At 46.2% G+C, this 21,072-nt stretch overlaps 1 protein-coding gene across 1 annotated transcript in view; it reads right to left on the reverse strand.

Annotated features, from left to right (window-relative positions):
- The window catches only part of ZCCHC14 (zinc finger CCHC-type containing 14), an 80,608-nt gene that overhangs the window by 43,460 nt on the left and 16,076 nt on the right, over positions 1-21,072 (reverse strand). Inside the window, exon 2 of the mRNA XM_032284627.1 lies at positions 8,144-8,267. Within this exon, the coding sequence (XP_032140518.1) occupies positions 8,144-8,267 (124 nt within the window). The remainder of the gene's footprint in view (positions 1-8,143; positions 8,268-21,072) is intronic.

Genomic DNA, 21,072 nt, shown 5'->3' on the forward strand with positions numbered 1-21,072 from the left:
GTACCGGCCCAAGCTCAGCCTCACATGTCCTGATGGCTCCCATGTGCCCTTGGTCACCAGTTCAAGGAGTATGAGGCAGAGACTCCCCAGCCACTACGGCCTTAACAGTCACCCAGCAGAGCCCAGCTGACACCAGCCAGCCCACGCCCCCATGAGGAAGGTGCTCATCTCCGATGCTCCTGAGCTCTGCTGCTGGGCTGTTACACAGCTGTAGCTGACCAACACATCCCAGGCATCTCTTAACCCTGCTGTGGTCTGAGTGTCTTTACAAGCTTCCTTAAATCCCTTCTCTAGAACAAAGCCTCATAAAAATAACTGGGCACACTTTAATGTTCATATGCTTAAAACTCCAAAGAGAAGTAGGAAGGGATGGATGCTGGGCAGAGAGTGTGAGGGGGAGGGCACCACAGTTTCTGGGCTCCTTGGCTGTCTGTCCATGATCACAAGGGAGGACAGAGGAGCACGCAGCAAGCCACCGCAAAGGCGCAGAGAGAGCAGCGACAGACCTGCACTGACTCAGCAGCACCACCAAGAGGAGAGCAAACCCCAAACCCCCTCTCTTTAGGTCGACAGAGACCTAGAGAAGAAAAGAGTACTTTTCTGCAAAATGTCTTTAATTTGCTTTCAAGGTATCTCTATCAAGTGATTTAATCTACATTCCAAACAAAAAACCATTTCAATAATTACCAAAATTATGCTTAAAAAATCATAGTAAAGGGAATATCATTTATGATACAGGGGAGAGTTTAAAAAATGACCCAGGATAAGCTGGATATAGGGGCTCACACTTATGATCCCAGCACTTTGGGTGGATGGCTTGAGCCCAGGAGTTCAGGAATAGCGTGAGCAATATGGCAAAACCCCGTCTCTATGAAAAGTAAGAAAATTAGCTGGGTGTGGTGGTGTGTGCCTGTCTCAGTTACTCAGGAGGCTGAGGCAGAAGGATTGTTTAAGCCCCAGAGGTGGAGGGTGCAGTGAGCTGAGATTGAGCCACCGCACTCCAGCCTGGGCAACAGAGTGAAACCCTTCCTCAAAAAAATAAAAATAAAAAACAAATTTAAAGAACAGGATTAGGCCGGGCGCGGTGGCTCAAGCCTATAATCCCAGCACTTAGGGAGGCCGAGGCGGGTAGATCATGAGGTCAAGAGATCGAGACCATCCTGGTCAACACGGTGAAACCCCGTCTCTACTAAAAATACAAAAAATTAGCTGGGCATGGTGGCACGTGCCTGTAATCCCAGCTACTCGGGAGGCTGAGGCAGGAGAATTGCCTGAATCCAGGAGGCGGAGGTTGCGGTGAGCCGAGATCGCGCCATTGCACTCCAGCCTGGGTAACAAGAGCAAAACTCCGTCTCAAAAAAAAAAAAAAAAAAAAAGAACAGGATTGTTTTCTAGCAGACACCCCTTCTAAGTCCCATACAACTCAATGTCCTCACACCTGAACTAACAGCTGTACCACAATCACACTGCAGATAATTCCTGCTTTAAAATTTTACCAAAAGCCAGTTTTCATTTAAAAATTGGAAAACTGTATTCTTAAGTCACAGTTGAGTAATAATTTTCCTAAAACATCAACTTTCTCAATTTCATTTACTTGTCTCTGTTAACGGGATAACTTTTAGAAGCATTATTTCTTTTAGCTATTGTTAGAATCTGAATATTCACTGTCACACTGATTAAACTGCGCCTTCTTCCCTACATCTTTTTAGGACATATCATGTTATACTTAAGAACTCTGGGAAAAAATGTATTTACAAAACAAAACACCCCTCTGAAGTCACTGCAGAGTAGCAAGAGCAGGCAGAACCTGGAGGAAGGCTGTAGAACATGAGAGGGTGCAGGTTTGTGCTTTTCACCTCAGGGCAGGCCCAGTCAGTGCCCTCGTCAGTGCCCAGCCCTGGGAACAGGGCGTAGGGCTGGGTTGAGGGCAGCTGGGCACCAAAGGGAGGGTCCCAGACAAAGCTCAGGCTCTGCACGTGCCCCACACACCTGCTGCCCCAGCCATGGGTGGAGGCCAACTCCACGCAGCTGGTGTACTAAGGCACCAGAGTGCCTCCATCTGCTGCCCGCCCCACCAGCAGAAGCCTCAACCTTGTTCAGACAATATTCCCTGTTGCAGGAGAGAAACAACACTCTTCCGAATACGAGAAACGCTGGAATCTCTATACGCACACACAATAACACAATCTAAAATTAGACATTCATAAAAATAGGGAAATGTGAGGAATACTCAAGAGAAAGAATCCTGAATGGACGCCAGCCCTAAGAGACCCAGATGCTGAAACCCGCAGACTAGGATCTGAAAGCAGCTATTATCACGATGTTCAAAGATGTAAAAACAAAAATGCTCACAATAAATGAATGGACAGAATTTCAGCAGAGATAAAGAAATTATAAATAAGAACCATACAGAAAATCTAAAACTAAAAATGCAGAAAAAATATTTCTGGTATCAAAACATCCGTTAGCATGCCGTACTGGCAGACGGAAAATGACAGAAGGGTATGAAAGCTTGAAGACAGATCAAAAGAAAGTGTCCCATCTGAAGGAGAGAGAACAGAATCTGAGAAATAAACTGAGCTTCAGCTCAGATCTCTGGGACAAGACCACAAGTTTCTCATACATGAAAACTGGAGTCTCAGATGGAGAAGAGAGGGAGAATGAGGAAGAAAGGATACTTCAATACTGGCTGAAAAGTTTATGTTTTATGTTGTAGTGAAAAACAGAAGCTTAGACAAGCCCAGACAACATTTAAAAAAAATAAAAAAATTTAAAAAAAGCAGGCCGGGTACAGTGGCTCACGCCTGTAATCCCAGCACTTTGAGAGGCCAAGACAGGCAGATCATGAGGTCAGGAGTTCAAGACCAGCCCGGCCAACATGGTGAAACCCCGTCTCTACCAAAAATACAAAAAAATTATCCAGCCATGGTGGCATGCCTATAATCCCAGCTACTCAGGAGGCTGAGGCAGAAGAATTGCTTGAACCCGGGTGGCAGAGGTTGTAGTGAGCTGTGATCGCACCACTGCGCTCCAGCTTGGGCAACAGAGCAAGATTCCATCTCAAAAAAACATCAACAACAAAAAAGCAGTAGTTCAGTAAAAAAGAAGTGAAATAAATACAAGAAAATTACACCAAGGCACATCATAGACAAACCATTCCAAACCAAAGATAAAGAGAAAGTCCTCAAAGCAGCCAGAGAAAAATGGCCCATGGCATACAACAATACAAACGCTAGAGGACTTTCCATTAGAAAAACAAGAGCCAGAATACAGCAGAATGACATTGTTAAAGTTAAAACAAAAACTCTCAATGAAGAATTCCATAATTAGCCAGAATGAAGGCGAAACAAAGATATTTTCAGGTAAATGAAAAGTGAAATCCACTGTCAGCAGAACTACCCTGAAACAAATGTGAAAGGAAGTTCGTCAGCTTGATGGGAAATGAGACAAGATGGAAATTCCAATTTTCAGGATAAAATGAAAGAGCAGTGCAAATAATAAATAATATGGATAAAAATCCTAACCCTGTCTTACATGTAGCTGGACCCATGTGACCCCCTACAGGACGGGGCAGAACGGCACCAACAGTGCCTGGTCAATGGCTGACGACGGGTGAGGATGGGGCAGCCCCTGCTCTCGGGCATCTGCCAATCCACAAGGCTGACGACATGCCACCATCAGCCACTAATGCAACATCAGTGGGTTTTAAAAATTCCTGGAAACTGCATAACGGGCTCTCAGGAGATACCATGAGCTGGTCTCGGCACTCCACTGAACGACACAGTGACAAGAGGTTTCAGTGTCACATGGAGTGGCTCAACATTAACTCAGAGTAGAGCCTGAAAAGGTAAAGATGTGCATTGCGTTTCTGTTGCCTCTCTTAACTGGAGGGCTCGTAGAGAGAGCAAAGTATTATTGTCCTCTTATACGATGAAGAACTGGACGACAGAGCTAGACTCCATCTCAGAAAAAAAGCAAAAAAGCAGTAGTTCAGTAAACAAGAAGTGAAATAAATACAAGAAAACTATACCAAGGCACATCACAGACAAACCATTCCAAACCAAAAATAAAAAGCAAATCTTCAAAGCAGCCAGAGAACGGCCACTCCTATGTCTCTAATCATATTTTCTTTAGGGAAATTAAGAAAACAGTCACTCAAATGACTCTGTGTCCTGGGGTTCAAATCAGAATCCCTGGCTGAGGAATGCTACAGGCAACCAGCTTAAAAATAATGAGCACAGATGGTCCCTGACTGAAGATGGCTGGACTTCAGGATTTTTTGACTTTACAACAGTGCAAAAGCAACACACATTCAGTAGAAACTGCTCTGAGTGCCCATACAACCATTCTGTTTTCCACCTTCAGTACAGATTCAATAGATTACATGAGAGATTCGGCACTTTATTATAAAGCAGGCTTTGTGTTAAACAATTCTGTCCACCTGTAGGCTCATGCAGGTGTTCGGAGCACACTTAATGTAGGCTAGGCCATGATGTTTAGCGGGTAAGGTGTATTCAAGGCATTGCAACTTACAGCATTTTCAACTTGCAACCCCCACTGTATGCCAAAAAGCATCTATACAATAAAATGAAACTGTCTAATCCAGGTGGAGGGTACTCACTCACTGTGAAATCTTTTTAACTCTACTACGTGTTTGAAAGTCCTCATGATAAAATGTTGGACAAAGAGCCAATGAAGAAATTAAAACTGTCAATACTTCTCAGCAATTCCAGCTGCACACTGGCATCCCAGCATAACCCAGGAAAAGGACAGAGACTGTGGGCAATTTAGAATTTACATTTTATGTAAATTCTCATCTTCTTCAAATTCATGTTCTAATTGTTTGGGATAGATTTTTATTTTTACCAAAAGTACAAGACTCGGGGTTTGATTTTTAGCTCTCTTCAGTTATAACAATGCTGCATGGCAAACACAAACCCTAGGGGCACACAGTTAAAAAAAAAAAAGGCTGAGTTTTAATTGATTATATGGTAAATTCCTATAGATATGACCCACATAAACATGGATTCTTTGGAATCTATAAATTTTAAGAGTGTAAAGGGGTCCTAAGACCAAAAAGGTTGAGAACTGCTGGTATATGAGCAAGTTTAATGAAACTAAAGCTCCTTGTCTCAAAAAAGAAAACTTCCACACACGCTGACCTGGAGCTGCAGCCAGACACCAGGTACAGGGGGTTTACTGGGCTACAATCTCTACTCCTGAACTGGAAAAATTTTGCAATTAACAGGAGAGGAAAAAAAGGGATGATTTCACTCCTTAGCGTGTACTTTTAGGCACTGCCCATACCACTGCTGTGTCTTCCACTTCAGCACAGTTGCACCTTTATTTTCCTTTGCTATTTTCTTCTGCCAGTCACAGGGATAAGAGCACCGGCTCTGGCTTTGAATCCCAGGTGACCTCAGGAAAGTTTCTTATCTGTGACTCAGTTCTCCCATCTGTAAAATGGGGTGAAAATCACCACCAAGGTCAGTTATAGTTAAACAGGTATAATCAAACTCTTCCAGGGCTGTTTTGAGGATTATTGAAGTTAGTATCTGCCATGTGCTTAGACGGCTATTCCCTGAGCTTTCACATACTAAGAAATTTTTTAAATGTCTGACCACTCTATAAGCTAAATTGTATCACTTTAAGACTTCTGAAGAAGCAGAGAAAAACCAAAACAGAAGCAGGATACAGAAAAGAAAGACGGAAAATTTTATAGTAATAAAAGTATACAACTTAGAGGGACTTTAGACTTTCTGAAGAGCAATAACTGAGACCCAACAGAATATTAAAAGGACTCGCAAGGAAAGTGACTAATAAAACCAAGTTAACTCGCTTGCCAATTTCTGAACAAAGAAACCATGACTCTCTATGACCAATCAATGGAGAATGCTGCAGATAATTATGAGCATCTGCTCACGGTGGTATCTGAAGCACTGTGGCACTTCAAATGAGAATGGCTACTCGTGGCCTCAGAGCCGACCCACCGGCCTATGCCAGCTTTGCCACAGCTCACATGAGAGTCAGCTCATCCTCTGTCTCTCTGGGGACCAAAGCATGCAGACGAGACAATGACAGATACTCACTATTTTGAAATTATACAGAAAAAAAAAAAAAAAAAAAAGAACGGGGGTGTCAATAATTACATCTTGAAGAAAAAGCAATAGTCCCTTAAGATTCACAGGGTGTGGAGGGCCCAGGTTCCTAGCCTGGACTGCCTGGGGACAAAGGAAGTGGCCTTCCAGGGGAGGCCTGTCTCCTGGGATGGCGTGGGGAAGGAAGAGGAGGAGGCTTTCTGCAGCAGATGGACTCCCTGTAATCCTGGTGCCAAGTGTCCACTCTGGAGTCACAGGACCGTGGTGTCGGCATCTTCAGGATGAGGTCATGGTAAAGATGTTCAACCAAGAGCCACAGACTCTCCCAAGAGAAGTGGGTAAGATAAAGACTGGTGTGACCTCGGGGGGTTGCTGTGAGGGTCATGTGGGGACAGGAGCCCTCACAGGGCAGCAGTACAAGTTACTGTCTCCATACCATACTGTGCTCACACACATGAACACAGGCTGCAGTTGCTGGGGAAATGGGTCCATCCTGAGTTACAATCTAAAGCAGAGACAGGTGGCTCTCAATGGCTTTGTGAGAATGGGACTTTAGAAATGAAGCAGTTATGAAGCCTGTGGAAAGCATGAACCATTGCGCCAGAGACGGGACAGGGGCAAGCGCACAGGTGAGTTAAGTGTGCCTCTGGGCCTCACATAGCGCACCTGCTAGGAGACAAATTTCTTTGTACATAACACAGAGAGAGAAGAGGCCAGCAGATGTGGACACAGCTGGCCTCGGTGCCTCCACACCATCGGGCCTCAGGGCAAATGACCCCATTGAAAAGCACCACCCTGGTCTCTCTCTCCCCCCTACTGACGACTCTGCAACCTCACCAGTATTGATTTCACTGGGAATGCATTATTGAGTCCACCTAGTCTTAAAACCACCTTGCTCTCCCCTCCCCAAAGCCTCCTCTACCACGGCATGGTTACCAGCTTTGCAGCTGATCACAACACTGCTGAGGCTGACATGCAGAGTCACAGGGGCTCAAGGTCATGCCTCACCACCCACAGTGAGCTGTCCACATTAACATTAGAGAAAAATAAAGACTCGGGGCCTCAGGCACATTAGCCACGTTTCAAGTGCGCAGAAGGCAGGTGTGGCTGGGGACGACCAAGTCGGTGCAGACAGAAAACACTCCATCACTGCAGAGAACGCTTCAGGACAACACCACTCTAGTGATTAAGGCTGATTTCCATGTGGGGTGGGAGGAGGGTGTAAAATGTATTCCTCCCACCTTTTTTTTTTTTTTTTTTTTGAGATGGAGTCTCGCTGTGTTGCCCAGACTGAAATGTAATGGCACAATCTTGGCTCACTGCAACCTCCACCTCCTGGGTTCAAGCGATTCTGCTGCCTCAGCCTCCCAAGTAGGTGGGATTACAAGTGTGCGTCACCAGGCCCATCTAATTTTTCTTTTTTTTTTTTTTGAGATAGAGTCTGGCTCTGTCACCCAGGCTGGAATGCAATGACGCAACACTGGCTCACTGCAACCTCCATCTCCTGGGTTCAAGCAATTTGCCTGCCTCAGCCTTCCAAGTAGCTGGGATTACAGGCATGCACCACCATGCCTAATTTTGTATTTTTAGTAGAGACAGGGTTTATCCATCTCTACTAAATTGGTCATGCTGGTCTCAAACTCCCAACCTCAGGTGATCCACCCCTTTGACCTACCAAAGTGCTGGGATTACGGGCACCCACCACCATACCCTGCTAATTTTTGTATTTTTAGTAGAGACAGGGTTTCACCATGTTGTCCAGGCAGGTCTCGAACTCCTGACATCAAGTGATCTGCCCGCCTCAGCCTCCCAAAGTGCTGGGATTACAGGTGTGAGCCACCACACCTGGATTTCTCCTAATAAACATCAATAGTTGAAATTTTTAAAGCCAAAGTATATTCACATACTGTTTATAGAATTTAGAAAAATACACATTAGCATTTATGAAGGATCTGAAAGCCTTTAACAATGTCCTCCCTGGGATATGGGGAGTGCCCACCCTCCATCTGTCGAGTGTCCTCCTGAAGCACAGGTGCGCAACTCACCTTTGCTGTGTTTTCCCAAGGGCCTCTTGGGCAGCGACTCCTCCGTGGAATGTGCTGATGTGTGCAGGGCATTCTCCAAACTGTTACTGATGCTGCTGACAGGGGCCTCGGTTCTTGGAGTGATCTGAGGGAACAGAAGCAGAATCATCTTATTTTCTCCCACAGAGTTAATAGGGGACAATTTTATTTGTTAATTCTTTCATAATTACCTCGGTTTCAATTTTTCTGCAAGACACATATTACTAAGCGTAATAATAAGCTTTCCCCAAGAAAATTTTACCTACTACCCTCCACTGAAAGTGTAAAAGAGCTCAGACAACTTGAGCCAGACACAGGAGCATATGTCTTGTGGCTGGGATTCATTGGGGTGCAGAGAAACTATGTTAGCCAAAGAGGCCTGGTGTGGTGCCTCACATCTGTAATCCCAGCACTTGGGGAGGCTGAGGTGGGTGATCTCTTGAGTTCAGGAGTTCGAGCCCAGCCTGGCCAACACGGTGAAACCCCATCTCTACTGAAAATATAACGGGCGTGGTGGCAGGTGCCTGCAGTCCCAGCTCCTCGGGAGGTGGAGATGGAAGGTCACTAGAACCCAGGAGGTGGAGGTTGCAGTGAGCTGAGATGGCAACACTGCACTCCAGCCTGGGCAACAGAGTGAGACAGACTCCAAGGGAAAAAAAAAAAAAAAAACTATGTTAGCCAAGGTGGTGTGGAATTATGTATTCCTATTTGAGGCAAAAATTTATTTTCATATTTCTTCAAATCAAATAGTTACCTATAAAACTAATTATACAGCAGGACTTAACACTTTCCTCCTATAAATCTTGAATAAATCATAAAATGCTCTAAAAACAACAGCAAGGAACAGAATACAACTGCATCTATTTGGGGTACAGTTTGAAAAAGTGTATCTTAAAATTACATCACAATTCCATTTCTAGAAATTCATCATACAAAGTCCTCACACATGAGAAAAAGATCTGACGGGGTGTGCCCACTGCTGTAGTGTCTGTGATGGAGAAAGCAGGGCACACCCTCAGTCTCCACTGACAGAGACCCACTAAGCACGGACAGCGGCACCTGCAGATGAGGCCACCCGCAAGCTGTAGGTGGGGGAGGCCCTCCTGACCACCAGTGCTTCCAACACACACCAAGCGCTGAAACAACCCAGGTGCTAGCCAGGCTTGTCCCACCCCTCCTGTTTCCTGGGTGAGTGACGACGTGAGTGTGTGAATAAGCTGGAAGGGGCCCAGAGGGGTGAGATGAGGAGGGCAGCAATAACTTTAATCCCTCCATCAGTATTTTACAAGTTCACAGCCAAAATACATTTGTAACTTATAGGGTTTAGAAGAATAAAAATGGCCATTGCTGGAACTTCTTTACAGTCTGAACGTATTTCACAATTTCAGAGGATATGAGAGAGAGGCGTAAGATTTTAAAGTTCGTCAGAAGAGACAATAAGCATTGCTTCATTCGCAGTACAGAAAAGTGCACAGGACAGACAAGCAGCCTGAAAAATGGCCTGACCTCTCCAGCCTCCACTTCTTCTTTCATCTCATACTTGGACGGTAGGTGGCAGTTGACAAAGACATCCCCTAAGTTCACCCGCCAGCACAGATCCCAGCGCTTCGCAGAAGCCTGGCCAGGCAGGCGGGGCCTTGCCCTCAGGTGGGATGAAAGCAGAGGCAGAGGCCGAGTTAGGAGGAAAGGGTGGAGACTGCGGCCACTCCAGTAGGACCAGCACCTGCTGTATCCCACAGACAGCGAGCTGCAGGGGCCACACCCAAGTCCACAGCGAGATCCCCTGCCCCCCGGCAGGAAGCCCTCCTGGGCTGTTCATGTAGGGAGAGGGACTAACAGATCCCACGCAACTCAACAGATGCCTTCCAAGAAAAGCAACTCGTCACAAGGCTACATAATTAGGAAGTTTATATAACTCGAGAAAATAAGGCCGGGCACAACGGCTCACGGCTGTAATCCCAGCACTTGGGGAGGCTGAGGCAGGAGGACTGCTTGAGCATAGGAGTTTGACATCGTCCTGGGCAACACAGCGAGACCCTGTCTCTATTTAAATTTTTAGAAAAGAAAAAAAAAATCCTAGCCATCCAGTAACTGCTCCAGAAAGTCAATTCTTTGGATAACATTACATGTTATCAAGAAAATTAAACATTTGGTATTATTCATATTTGTAACTTATATTGGTTGATTTCCCTCTGATTTAACAAAGTCTCTTTCATTATTCAATGGTAGGAGACCCCAGAAATGAACTCCTTTCCCATTAAAGATAATAGAACCACTACAAGATACAAATCTTACACAAGGAGATTTTTAGTCCCAAATAATAGTAAATATTACTTTGAGAGACAACCCAGGAGGGCAACATATTAACTATTTAAGAAACACAGCTGAGACCGGGCACAGTGGCTCACACCTGTAATCCCAGCACTTTGGGAGGCCAAGGAGGGTGGATCACCTGAGGTCAGGAGTTCGAGACCAGCCTGACCAACATGGTGAAACCTCCTCTCTACTAAAAATGCAAAATTAGCCAGGCGTGGTGGTGCATGCCTGTAATCCCAGCTACTCAGGAGGCTGAGGCAGGACAATCACTTGAACCCGGGAGGTAGAGGTTGCAGTGAGCCCAGACTACGCCACTGCACTCTAGCCTGGGCAACAAGAATCAAACTCCATCAAAAAGCAGGACGGGGCGGGGAGGAGAGGGGAGGGGAGGAGAGAAGAAAAGGAAGGAAACACACACACACACAGCTGGGTACAGTGGTTCACACCTGTAACTCCAGCACTTTGGGAGGCCAAAGCAGAAGGATCACTTGAGGCGAGGAGTTCAAGATCAGCCTGGGCAACATATCGAGACCCCATCTCTACAAAAACACAAAAATCAGCTGTGGGTCGTGGCGTGCGCCTGCAATCCCAGCTACTTGGGAGGCTAAGGTGGGAGAACTGCTTGAGCCCGGGAGTTTAAAGCTGCAGTGAGATATGACTGCACCACTGCACTCCAGCCTGGGAGATAGTGACACCCTGCCTCAAAAAAAAACAAAAGAAACAGAACCACAGCAGAGTGCATTCAATTTGGTCTGATGCCTGATTCACGAACTTTCACATTCTCTTAGCTGCTTTAGTACCTACTCTAAGTCCTAGTTCTAAGAAGGAAAAATGAGCTGTCTTTTCTTTTTTTTAAGAGACCAAGTCTTGGCTGGGCACAGTGGCTCACACCTGTAATCCCAGCACTTTGGGAGGCCAAGGTGGGCGGATCACAAGGTCAGGAATTTGAGATGAGCCTGGCCAAAATAGTGAAACCTCGTCTCTACTAAAAATACAAAAATTAGCCAGGCATAGTGGTGTGCACCTGTAATCCCAGCTACTTGGTAGGCTGAGGCAGGAGAATTGCTTGAACCCAGGAGGCAGAAGTTAAAGTACGCCAAGATCGTGTCACTGCAACTCCAGCCTGGGTGAGAGACTCCGTCTCAGGGGGAGAAAATGGCAAAAAAAAAAAAAAAAAAAAAAAGAGACTTTCAGTGGCACAATAATAGCTCACAGCAGCTACGACCTCCTGGGCTCAAGTGATCCACCTCAGCCTCCTGAGTAACTGGGACTACAGGTGCAGACCACCACGCACAGCTGAGAGTGAGCTGTCTTGACAACCATCATTAGCAGTTCCAACTTTACTAGCTAGCGGTGAACCTCCTTGCCCCAAAAGAAACATGTGTGATTAGTGCGTTCCCGCACACAGATATTGCCTACCCGCCCTAAAAGACTCCAAAGAGCTCCAGGGGAAAGCCAGCCTCCCAACTCTCACCCTGCTCGGGTGGAGGGGGAGAGGAGGGCTGAGCAGAGGAGAGCACAGCCTTGGAGAGGAAGAGAGCGGTACTGATTAGTGCTTCTCAGCCTCAACAGCACACTGGAACCCCAAGCCCTGAGAAGACAACACCCCACACGCCCCGTCAAAATCACGGTTTCTGGAAACGGGGCTTCTTTGGTTGTGTGCCTGAAGCTCTCTGGTGATTCTAATTTGCAGCCAGGCTGAGAACCAACCATGACCCCAAGTCCAGGTTTTATACTGCACCCACCATCCGGTCAATTCCTGGCAAGGACAAAGAGGAAACCCAGAGAAAACAGGAAGTCCTTTCCCCGCACAGGCAGGAAGAGCTAAAGGCTGTAGGTCTGCCTGCCACAACCACAAGTGGAAGGGGAAAGCCCATGAGCCACCCTAGCAAAACACAGGCACCACTGCATCTGACATCAAGACAGGAAGGAAAACTCCTTAAAATGGCAACTGCTGGAAAAGAAAGACCTATTTTCCTCGGTATATTTTCCCAAGGCATTTCTTCTTAGTTTTCCAAATGTTCACTTTTTCCAGCCAAGCCTTTATCATAACTTTGCTCCTTTGTTTACATTGAAAGCTGTCTTTACTTGTGTTTCCCAGAAATGCTGTTTTGGGGTTATTTTCGGTGAAGTTAATTTGCTCCATGTGACCTATGTTCGACTCAAATGCTCTCTGACTCAGGCTCACCCACAGGACTCGTCATCTGCCCTGATGTGCACGAGAGGGAAGACTGACCAACTGCAAATGCTGCCTTCTGCTACTGCTAGGAAGGGAACGAGACACGGCTCGCTCTCCACCACAGCCAGCCTCTTCCCATGACCCATAAAGACCCTCTGCCCGGCCCCCACAGCCTGACGTCCAGTCCTACCCCAACCCTTCCCTCCATGCACTGCCACCCTGGGCAGTGCAGTCACATTGGCCTGCGGCCCTCGCACTGGCTATCCCCTCTGCGGGAAGTGACCCCTGCGCCTTCCCATCTATCCTCAGATGTCTTCCTTAGCAAGACTCCTCAATGCTGAGCGAGGCAGGGCTGTTTCTGGTCTGCTTTGTTCACCGATGTGCCTTTGTGTTTCTAACCGGGCGTGGCATGAAGTAGGTCTTTAATAAGGCTCTGTAAAATGCATCACTATATCACCAAATTTTAATGACATTCAGAATCACACACATTGAAAAGTACTTCTGTTTCAAAGAAAAATTTCTGCCATCTACATTATGTAACAGACAATCAGAGTGTTCCACCAGCTCTACAAAGCGCTAACCCAGGAATGAAATATGACTCTGAAGCAAACTACGGGTAGTCATGGGGCACACCCAGCTCTGTGGCTCTTCCAGGAAAGCCGACTGAGGCTCCACACGGGCCGCACATCTAGGGGCAGCTGGACTCAGGCAGCTCGCACCTGGCTCTTACACAATTCGTTGTCTTCTTATTATGGTTTAAATAGATGAGGCCTCTGCTTCCAAACTTCCATGTACAAAATGCCTCCAGGTCTGGCTGAAATGGAGGTTTGATTCATAAGGTCTCGGGTGGGCCTGAGAATCTTGCATTTCTAACCAGCTCCCAGATGATAATGATGCTGCATGAGTATTTCAAAAGAAATCTTCACCCTGATCAAAACAGTCAAAGGCTCAATAGCCTCCTCTTATTTTATTTAAGAAAATAAACAGAGACGGGGTCTCACTATGTTACCCAGGTGAATTTGAAACTTCTGGGCTCAAGCCATCCTCTTGCCTTGGCTGGGATTACAGGTGTGAGCCACCGAGCCCGGCCTACACAGCCTCCCTTTAGATGGGATGGAAAAAGGAATCCCTGCACTGAGCAATTAGACCAGAGGAACTCAAAAGCCCTTCCAGGCAAGGGTGAGGACCTATATCTGCAGACTGCGTGAAGAGCTGACGCTGGCTGTGGGTCATGACTCCTGCTAACTGTCCTCCTCAGGTATTTATGCTTTTTTTTTTTTTTTAAAGGTTCTCTCCTCAGTTCATTGCACCTAACAGAAAAAGCCTAACATTACACAGGCTTCTTTAAAGCTTTGTGCCTAAAACTCACTTTAATGCTCATAGACCAGACCATAAGTTTTAGAAGAGAATTAATTTCTAAAAATCCATTTCCTGAAAGCTCCTTCCAAGTCATGCATATGGGACGCGCTGATGCCACAGGATGGAAGCAGAGCCGACCCCCAACACTGGGTCTCCAGAAGGCTCGCTGCACCCCAATAGCGGGCATTTGAAAACTGCTCAGGTAACAAAATATCTTAGACTAGAGAAAAAAAAAAAAAAAAAAAAAAAAAAAACACTGATCAGAAAAGCGGCAGTGAGCTTCTAGAGCAGGGTTTTAACCTTTTCTTTGTGCCAGCCACCTCTCTGGCAGTTTGCTGACACCTACTGAGCCCTTCTAAGAAAACATTTTAAATGCATAAAATACACAGGATTGCAAACAATGCCAATTATATTGAAAACCGTTACCGAAGTGTTAGTAGACGAATGGGCTTCTCCAACAAAGTAGGTGGGTCTGAGGTCACTTCACAGGAGTGCTGAGCATGAAGGAGACTTTAAGATGCTTTCTACAACTGCGAAATGAAAGTTATCTGTGACTCCATTTGTGACCAAGTCACAGGTACTATTCGTATTACTGTGGATTCCTGCCTATTTCCATAAGGCAGAGAATGCTCAATTCCCAGGCAATCCCCAGTGCCTGTAACTAGCTACTTAGTTGGCTGAGGCAGGAAAATCACTTGAACCTGGGAAGTTGAGGCTGCAATGAGCTATGACTGCATCATTGCACTCCAGTTAGAGACTGGAGAAAGTAAAGCTGTGATGGCTCCCATTCTCCCATGGCTAGGAGCCACTACTGGGACAGTCCCATCTAACTGTGCCCAACAGAGGGGCAGCTGGCCACTGCCCTCCTCACTTTTACGAAGGACCTGAGCAGATTAATATAAGCATGCCACATAAAAACAAGCCCTGGAAAACCCTCACAATCACTTTGGAGGTCAAATTTTTTTTTTTTTTTTCAACCAAAGAGACAGGGTCTTGCTATGTTGCCCAGTCTGACCTCTCCTGGCCTCACAAGTGGTCCTCCACTTCAGCCTCCAGAGAAGCTGGGACTACGGGAGGCACATGCCGCCCGCCATGTCAGGCTTAACCTACAAACAGCTCCTTACCATTTACTGCATCAGCTTCAAACCCCTTTCCCCATTTTTCTTGGACACTGTTGGATGTTTTTCCTAACTTATGAAGTCTTGTTATTCCCTAACCTAGGTGTTCTCAATTGGGGACAGTTTTATCCCCAGGGAACATTTGACCATGTCTGAAAACATTTTCTGTGAACCGGGGTGGGGATTCTTGTGGCCTGCAGCTGGTGAAGACCAGCGATGATGTGAAACATCCTGCAGCACCCAGGGCAGCTCCAGAGCAAGGAAGTACTTGTCCCCAGGCCTCAGCAGTAAGTCTGAGAGGCCCTCCCGGATACAATTTATTTTCCCTAATACTGAATACCGCGTCTGCACGTGGAATGCCCGGGAGCAGGCAAACCATGCAGGCTGAGAAAGCCAGGTCTCGAAATGTTTAAAAAGAATACGGTCAGTTTCAAAAGCCAGGTGCCAATGGAATGCCTAAGATGTAAAGACACATTGCGAGAGGCCACGGAAAATAAGAGAACGAAAAGTACTAGCGTTTTTGTTTTTTGGAGACATGGTCTATGTTGCCCATGCTGGTCTCAGACTGCCAGCCCCCCGAGTAGCTGGGAACACAGGTGTGAGGCAATGCACCTGGCTATAACCACATTTTATACAGTTCTTCCCGTGGATCCATTATGCGGGCATATGCGATCATCTATCTGACCCCTGCAGTCAGTGTGAGGTACACAGATCATCTAATTATCTCCATGTTAAAAAAAAAGAAAAACTGAATGTCAGTTCCTAAATGCCTTCTCGAAGGTCATCTGGCCAGTAGGGAGCAGAATCAAGTGCAGACTTCAGGTCCTGTAATTACAGAGGTCTGTGATTTGTGCAGATTAAATCCAAGGAGGCCAGCAGAGCACAGCAGTCAGGAGCCATTCAGGTGGCCGCAGTGCTGGATCCACAGAGGGCAGCCCCCACTTCCTCCACCATAGATGGAAATAATGGCACCTACCTCACAATGCTTATGTGAGAATTAAGTAAAATGCATTCATAGTACTTAGTGAACTGGAAAAATGTTAGCATTCAAAATGTTCGTTGCCATTATTACTACTGTGGTGCTCACAGTATAGCTGGAGGGCAATTAAACTGCCTCACTCCTGTGACAGAGACTCAGAGCTCCGGGAGGATCTAGGAGGGGCACTGGGAACTGGGCTTCCTCGAGGGCAGGGCTCCCTGTGTCTGCAGCGTCTGCTGCACCCCTGTGGGCAGCATACCCCCAGAAGCACTGGGTACGAGGACAGAGTCACCCACAGCCACCCCAGTTCTGTGTTCCCCGCACTGGGGGCCAGGGCCCATCTTCTCCTTCAAATAGAGATTCCACTTAAAAACAGATTCTACCATGACATGAGATCGTCTGTTCTAAAACCAGTGCACTTTGCCAGGCACAGTGGCTTACACCTGCGATCCCAGCATTTTGTGGGGCTGAGGCAGGAGAAGCACTTGAGCCAGGAGTTCAAAACCAGCCTGCGGCTGGATGCAGAAGCTCACACCTGTAGTCCTAGCACTTTGGGAGGCTGAGGCAGGTGGATCATCTGAGGTTAGGAGTTCAAGACCAGCCTGGGCAACATAGTGAGACAACGTCTCTACAAAACTTTACAGATTACCTGGGCATGGTGATATGTGCCTATATCTAGTTACTCAGGAGGCTGAGGCAGGAGGATCACTCGAACCTGGGAAGTTGAGGCTGCAATGAGTTGAGATTGCATCACTGCTCTCCAACCTGGGAGACAGTGCAAAACCCCAACTCGAAAAAATAAAAATAAATAATGAAAACAAGCGCATAACAGCTTGAATAATTATTTTAAAACCTGGACTAAAGTGAAACAAAATGCTCTTAGGAGTCAAATGCTCAGAAAGCTGCAGGGGAGTGGCCTCATCCTCAGGAGTGGCCTCATCCTCAGCTGAGTGTAAACTGGGGCCACTGTCTGGACAGCAACAAGGCAGGATGTGATAAACTTTTTTTCCATCTGTAGCTTTTCACCCACTGATCCCACTTGGAGGAGTCTGAAAGACGTAGGCAATCAGTGACATAGTGAAAGGTTTGTGTATAAGGAGATTTATCTCAGCTTGAGCAAAAAAAGTACAAAAAACATAAACATCCAACAACAGATTATTATTTAGCACTAAATGTGTATGTCCATATGACTGAATATTACACAGTCTTAAAAGGCATGCAGGATGCTCACAGATTATGTGAAAACAGGCAGAACATAGTCAGCTGCATGTGACACAAACAGGCACTGAAAAAAGACAGGTACACCGAAATATTAACAGTATTTATCTTTGGGTGATTTTTATTTTTTGTTTTCCAATTTTTCTGTGAGGGGCAGTCACTACTTTTACAATTTAAAAAAGTTAACAGATATTAAGCGTAAATATAAGTACCTCCCTGCAAGCTATGAATGATATGAAGAATACAGAAAAAGCAAGCTTCTAAAACCATAACCGCACTTTCCTTCCACACATATCTCGAGGGCCGGGCACATCAGGGACAACATGAACTCCAACATGTCTAAAACAAAGCATGGTAAACATGACTAGGAAAAAACAGTTTATCTTCAATTTGCTTTCCAATTACCTTCCTCTATACAGAAAGGAATAATGTCTGTTAAATACCTTTAAGTCAACATGAAAAAACATAAAACATAAAAATGATTTGTAAGCATTTTACTAAAATAGTCATTATATGTCTCCTAAAAACCAGAATAAGAAGATAGTTTAAGAGTAAAAGCTATTTGCTGACTTAGGCCAAGGGAAAGCCAACGTTAACCAAAAAACATTGTCCATGTAAAAACATTCCTTTTAATATGTCTTACCCTAGAGCTCTACTCATTAAAGAGAGACAGAAAAAAGATTACTGCTCAAAATCTCAGCAAAGGGAACCCAGTACTTAACTAGACAAGCTCCCAGAGTGACCAGATGCAAATCTCCCCCATACATAGCCACAGGGCAGCAGAGCCTCCAATAGGAACACCCACCCACCCTAACTGCCCACAGACCTCCAGGTGCCAAGACACCCCACTAGGTGCCAACCACATTGGACCTCTGGGGTAGGGCTTGCCTACAGCTGGCCTCCAACACACCCCGAATCCCTGCTCCAGAGACTTCCGTGTGGAAAGGGCACAGAATCTGAAGTCCAGAGCCCTAGGTGGGCTAAAGACATACTTCCTAGTCCTGTAGTCCTGTAAAACAGGGTCAAATGGGCATCTTAACAGGTCTACTGAATTCAGAGAAAGCACCAATATCTTGCTTGTACTCATGAACAACTCATTTCTGCCTTCCTGGCCCCTCCTCACCTTCCTGTCCAGCAGCGACCTACTCACCACTACAGTGGGAGACTAGCAATAATGCTGACCTTCACTGATGACCAGGCTCTGACGACTTCTGTCTTCTAGTGTTTCCAAGCAACTACTACCCTCCACTATTAAAATGACTTCACACAACAGGATAGAAAATACTTGCAACAAGTACAAGTGCCAATAAAACTGAGGTTGGGGTGGGGGGAATTGAACTAGGAGGCAAGTAACAGTGAAAAAGTGTCAACTTTCTGTAGTGATGCAAAATGCTCGCCCTAGAGTGAGACCCTCTGGAGGACTGGCCTCTATCACTAGCCGTGCGACACAAGTGATGTGACCTTTCCAAGCCTATGTCCCCATCTGTAAAGTGGGGATAGTCACCATATTGACTTCCCAGGGTTGGTGCAAGGATTGAACTGGCCAGCCACACCAAGCGTGGCTCTCAGAGCGGAGCCTAGCACACGGTGAGCACCCAAACTGCAGCCACAAGATCCAGGTTGGCACAGCGTACGGAGGCACGCATGCAAAGCCTCTCCCTCAGAGCCTCCCTCTCCACATGGCCCTACAGAGCAGACCACCAGCAGCACCAATATGGCGAGGGCAGGGCAGAAACCAATCAGGGGCTGCTTGAAAAAGGTTCAGTGTCAGCAGTTAGGAGCAACAGGTGACATCAAGAGAACATGCAGAAGCAACACAGACAGGGCAGGACCATGTGGGAACAAAAACCCCATCTTAATCATCTCATGACAACAGCAGCAGAAAGTGAAGCAATACAGTCACTATGATGCTCCCTTTCCCCTCAAGACAAATGTACTTTTTATTTTTGAGATAGGGTCTTGCTGTGTCACCCAGGCTGGAGCACAGTGGCACGATCACAGCTCAGTGCAATCTCCCACCTCAACCTCCTGAGTAGCTGGAACTACAGCCGTGTACCACTGTGCCTGGCTAACTTTTAATTTTTTGTACAGAAGGGGGTTGCCCAAGCTGATCTTGAACTACTGGCCTTAAGAGATCCTCCCAACTTGGCCTCCCAAAGTGCTGAGAGGGATGACAGGCATGAACCACCACACCCGGCATGAGACACACTCGTAACGTTAGAAACAGTGAGTTGCAACAGCTTCAGGTGCAGAGGCTGCCACTAGCATCCTCTACATTGCAGGTATATGTATCATCTAATTCCACTGATGGCACATCCAAGAGGGCAGCAGATGAGACATTCCTTGCAGGTTACCTTTACCTTCAGAACTTGTTTTTTTTGTTTTTTTTTTTTGAGACAAAGTTTCGCTTTTGTCCCCCAGGCTGGAGTGCAATGGCACAATCTTGGCTCACTGCAACCTCTGCCTCCTAGATTCAAGCAATTCTCCTGTCCCAGCCTCTCAAGTAGCTGGGATTATAGACGTGTGCCACCATGCCCAGCTAATGTTTGTATTATTACTAGAGACAGGGTTTCACCATGTTGGCCAGGCTGGTCTCGAACTCCTGACCTCAGGTGATCCACCTGCCTCCGTCTCCCAAAGTGCTTGGATTATACAGGCATGAACCACCACGCCCAGCCTATCTTCAGGACTTTTGACATTATGTACAAACTACACACAATATTGTTATTGTGAATATTTGGCCAGAAATATGCTTAAATACTAGAGTTTTCTTAGAGAAGCTGGCTAAATGTCTAATCACAGTAAATAAACTATACTATAATGACCATTTTGGTTCCCACTATAATATTCAACTCCCTGAGATGGACCATTCAAAGCAGTGAGCACATTAACGTGGCTGCTTTATAGTCCTTTGGGGATACTAGCCACAGTATAAGTTCAGTTCCCGAACTTTTAGGCATCTGGATGGGAAAGAACAGGACTTGAAGAACCTAAAAGGAGCGAGAAGCACCTGGTTGAAAACAAGAGCGCATCCAAGGTCCAGAAAGTATCAGTAAAATCAGCTTGCGGGCTTTGTATCTGCGCACGCCACAAACTCTATTCCATAAGTCTTCTCGGGACACCCTACTATAAACAAGGCATCCCTGCTTCAGAGCGAGAGGCCCAATCTCTTACTGTCAGCCATGTAACAAAAATCAGACCAGAAAGGGCTCAAGTGAATTGATCACAGAAGACATTTAGGCCAAAAAGTTTCAGGTTTGCCTCCCACTGCAGCTTGACCAGACCCTCATCCCCCAGTCACCTGGTATCTGCCCAAATGAACTTCATTTGAAGTTAATTTGGTGAAGCCTGGCCCAGGCATGCTTCTCTAGTGAGTTCACCACACACCCAACTCTCCTTCCCATGTCTCACCACCACCAAAGCCAGAGCATGTAGACAACCATTTCGCTGACATCCTCCAAATGGACCCATGAACTTCAAGGCACTGGGCCATCCTAGCCTTTTCTCTGCACAGTACCTCATCCTTTATAACAGTACATGTTCGAGTTAGTATAAAACCCCCACTTCAGAGCCACCCTTCCTCAGGGACAGTGAATCCTTCCTAGAACACATGGTTCACATTTATTACCACAACCCTTAAGAGTATAAAAAGCAGGTGGTTCTACTTTCAGTAATGGCTGAGACATTGGACCAATCCTCTTCAGATAACTATAAACTCTGGACAAAACATAAACAACAACAA

Source organism: Sapajus apella, unplaced genomic scaffold, assembly GCF_009761245.1.
Source record: "Sapajus apella isolate SASKATOON/1434 unplaced genomic scaffold, GSC_monkey_1.0 scaffold15, whole genome shotgun sequence".
In the NCBI taxonomy this organism is placed as follows: Eukaryota; Metazoa; Chordata; class Mammalia; order Primates; family Cebidae; genus Sapajus; species Sapajus apella.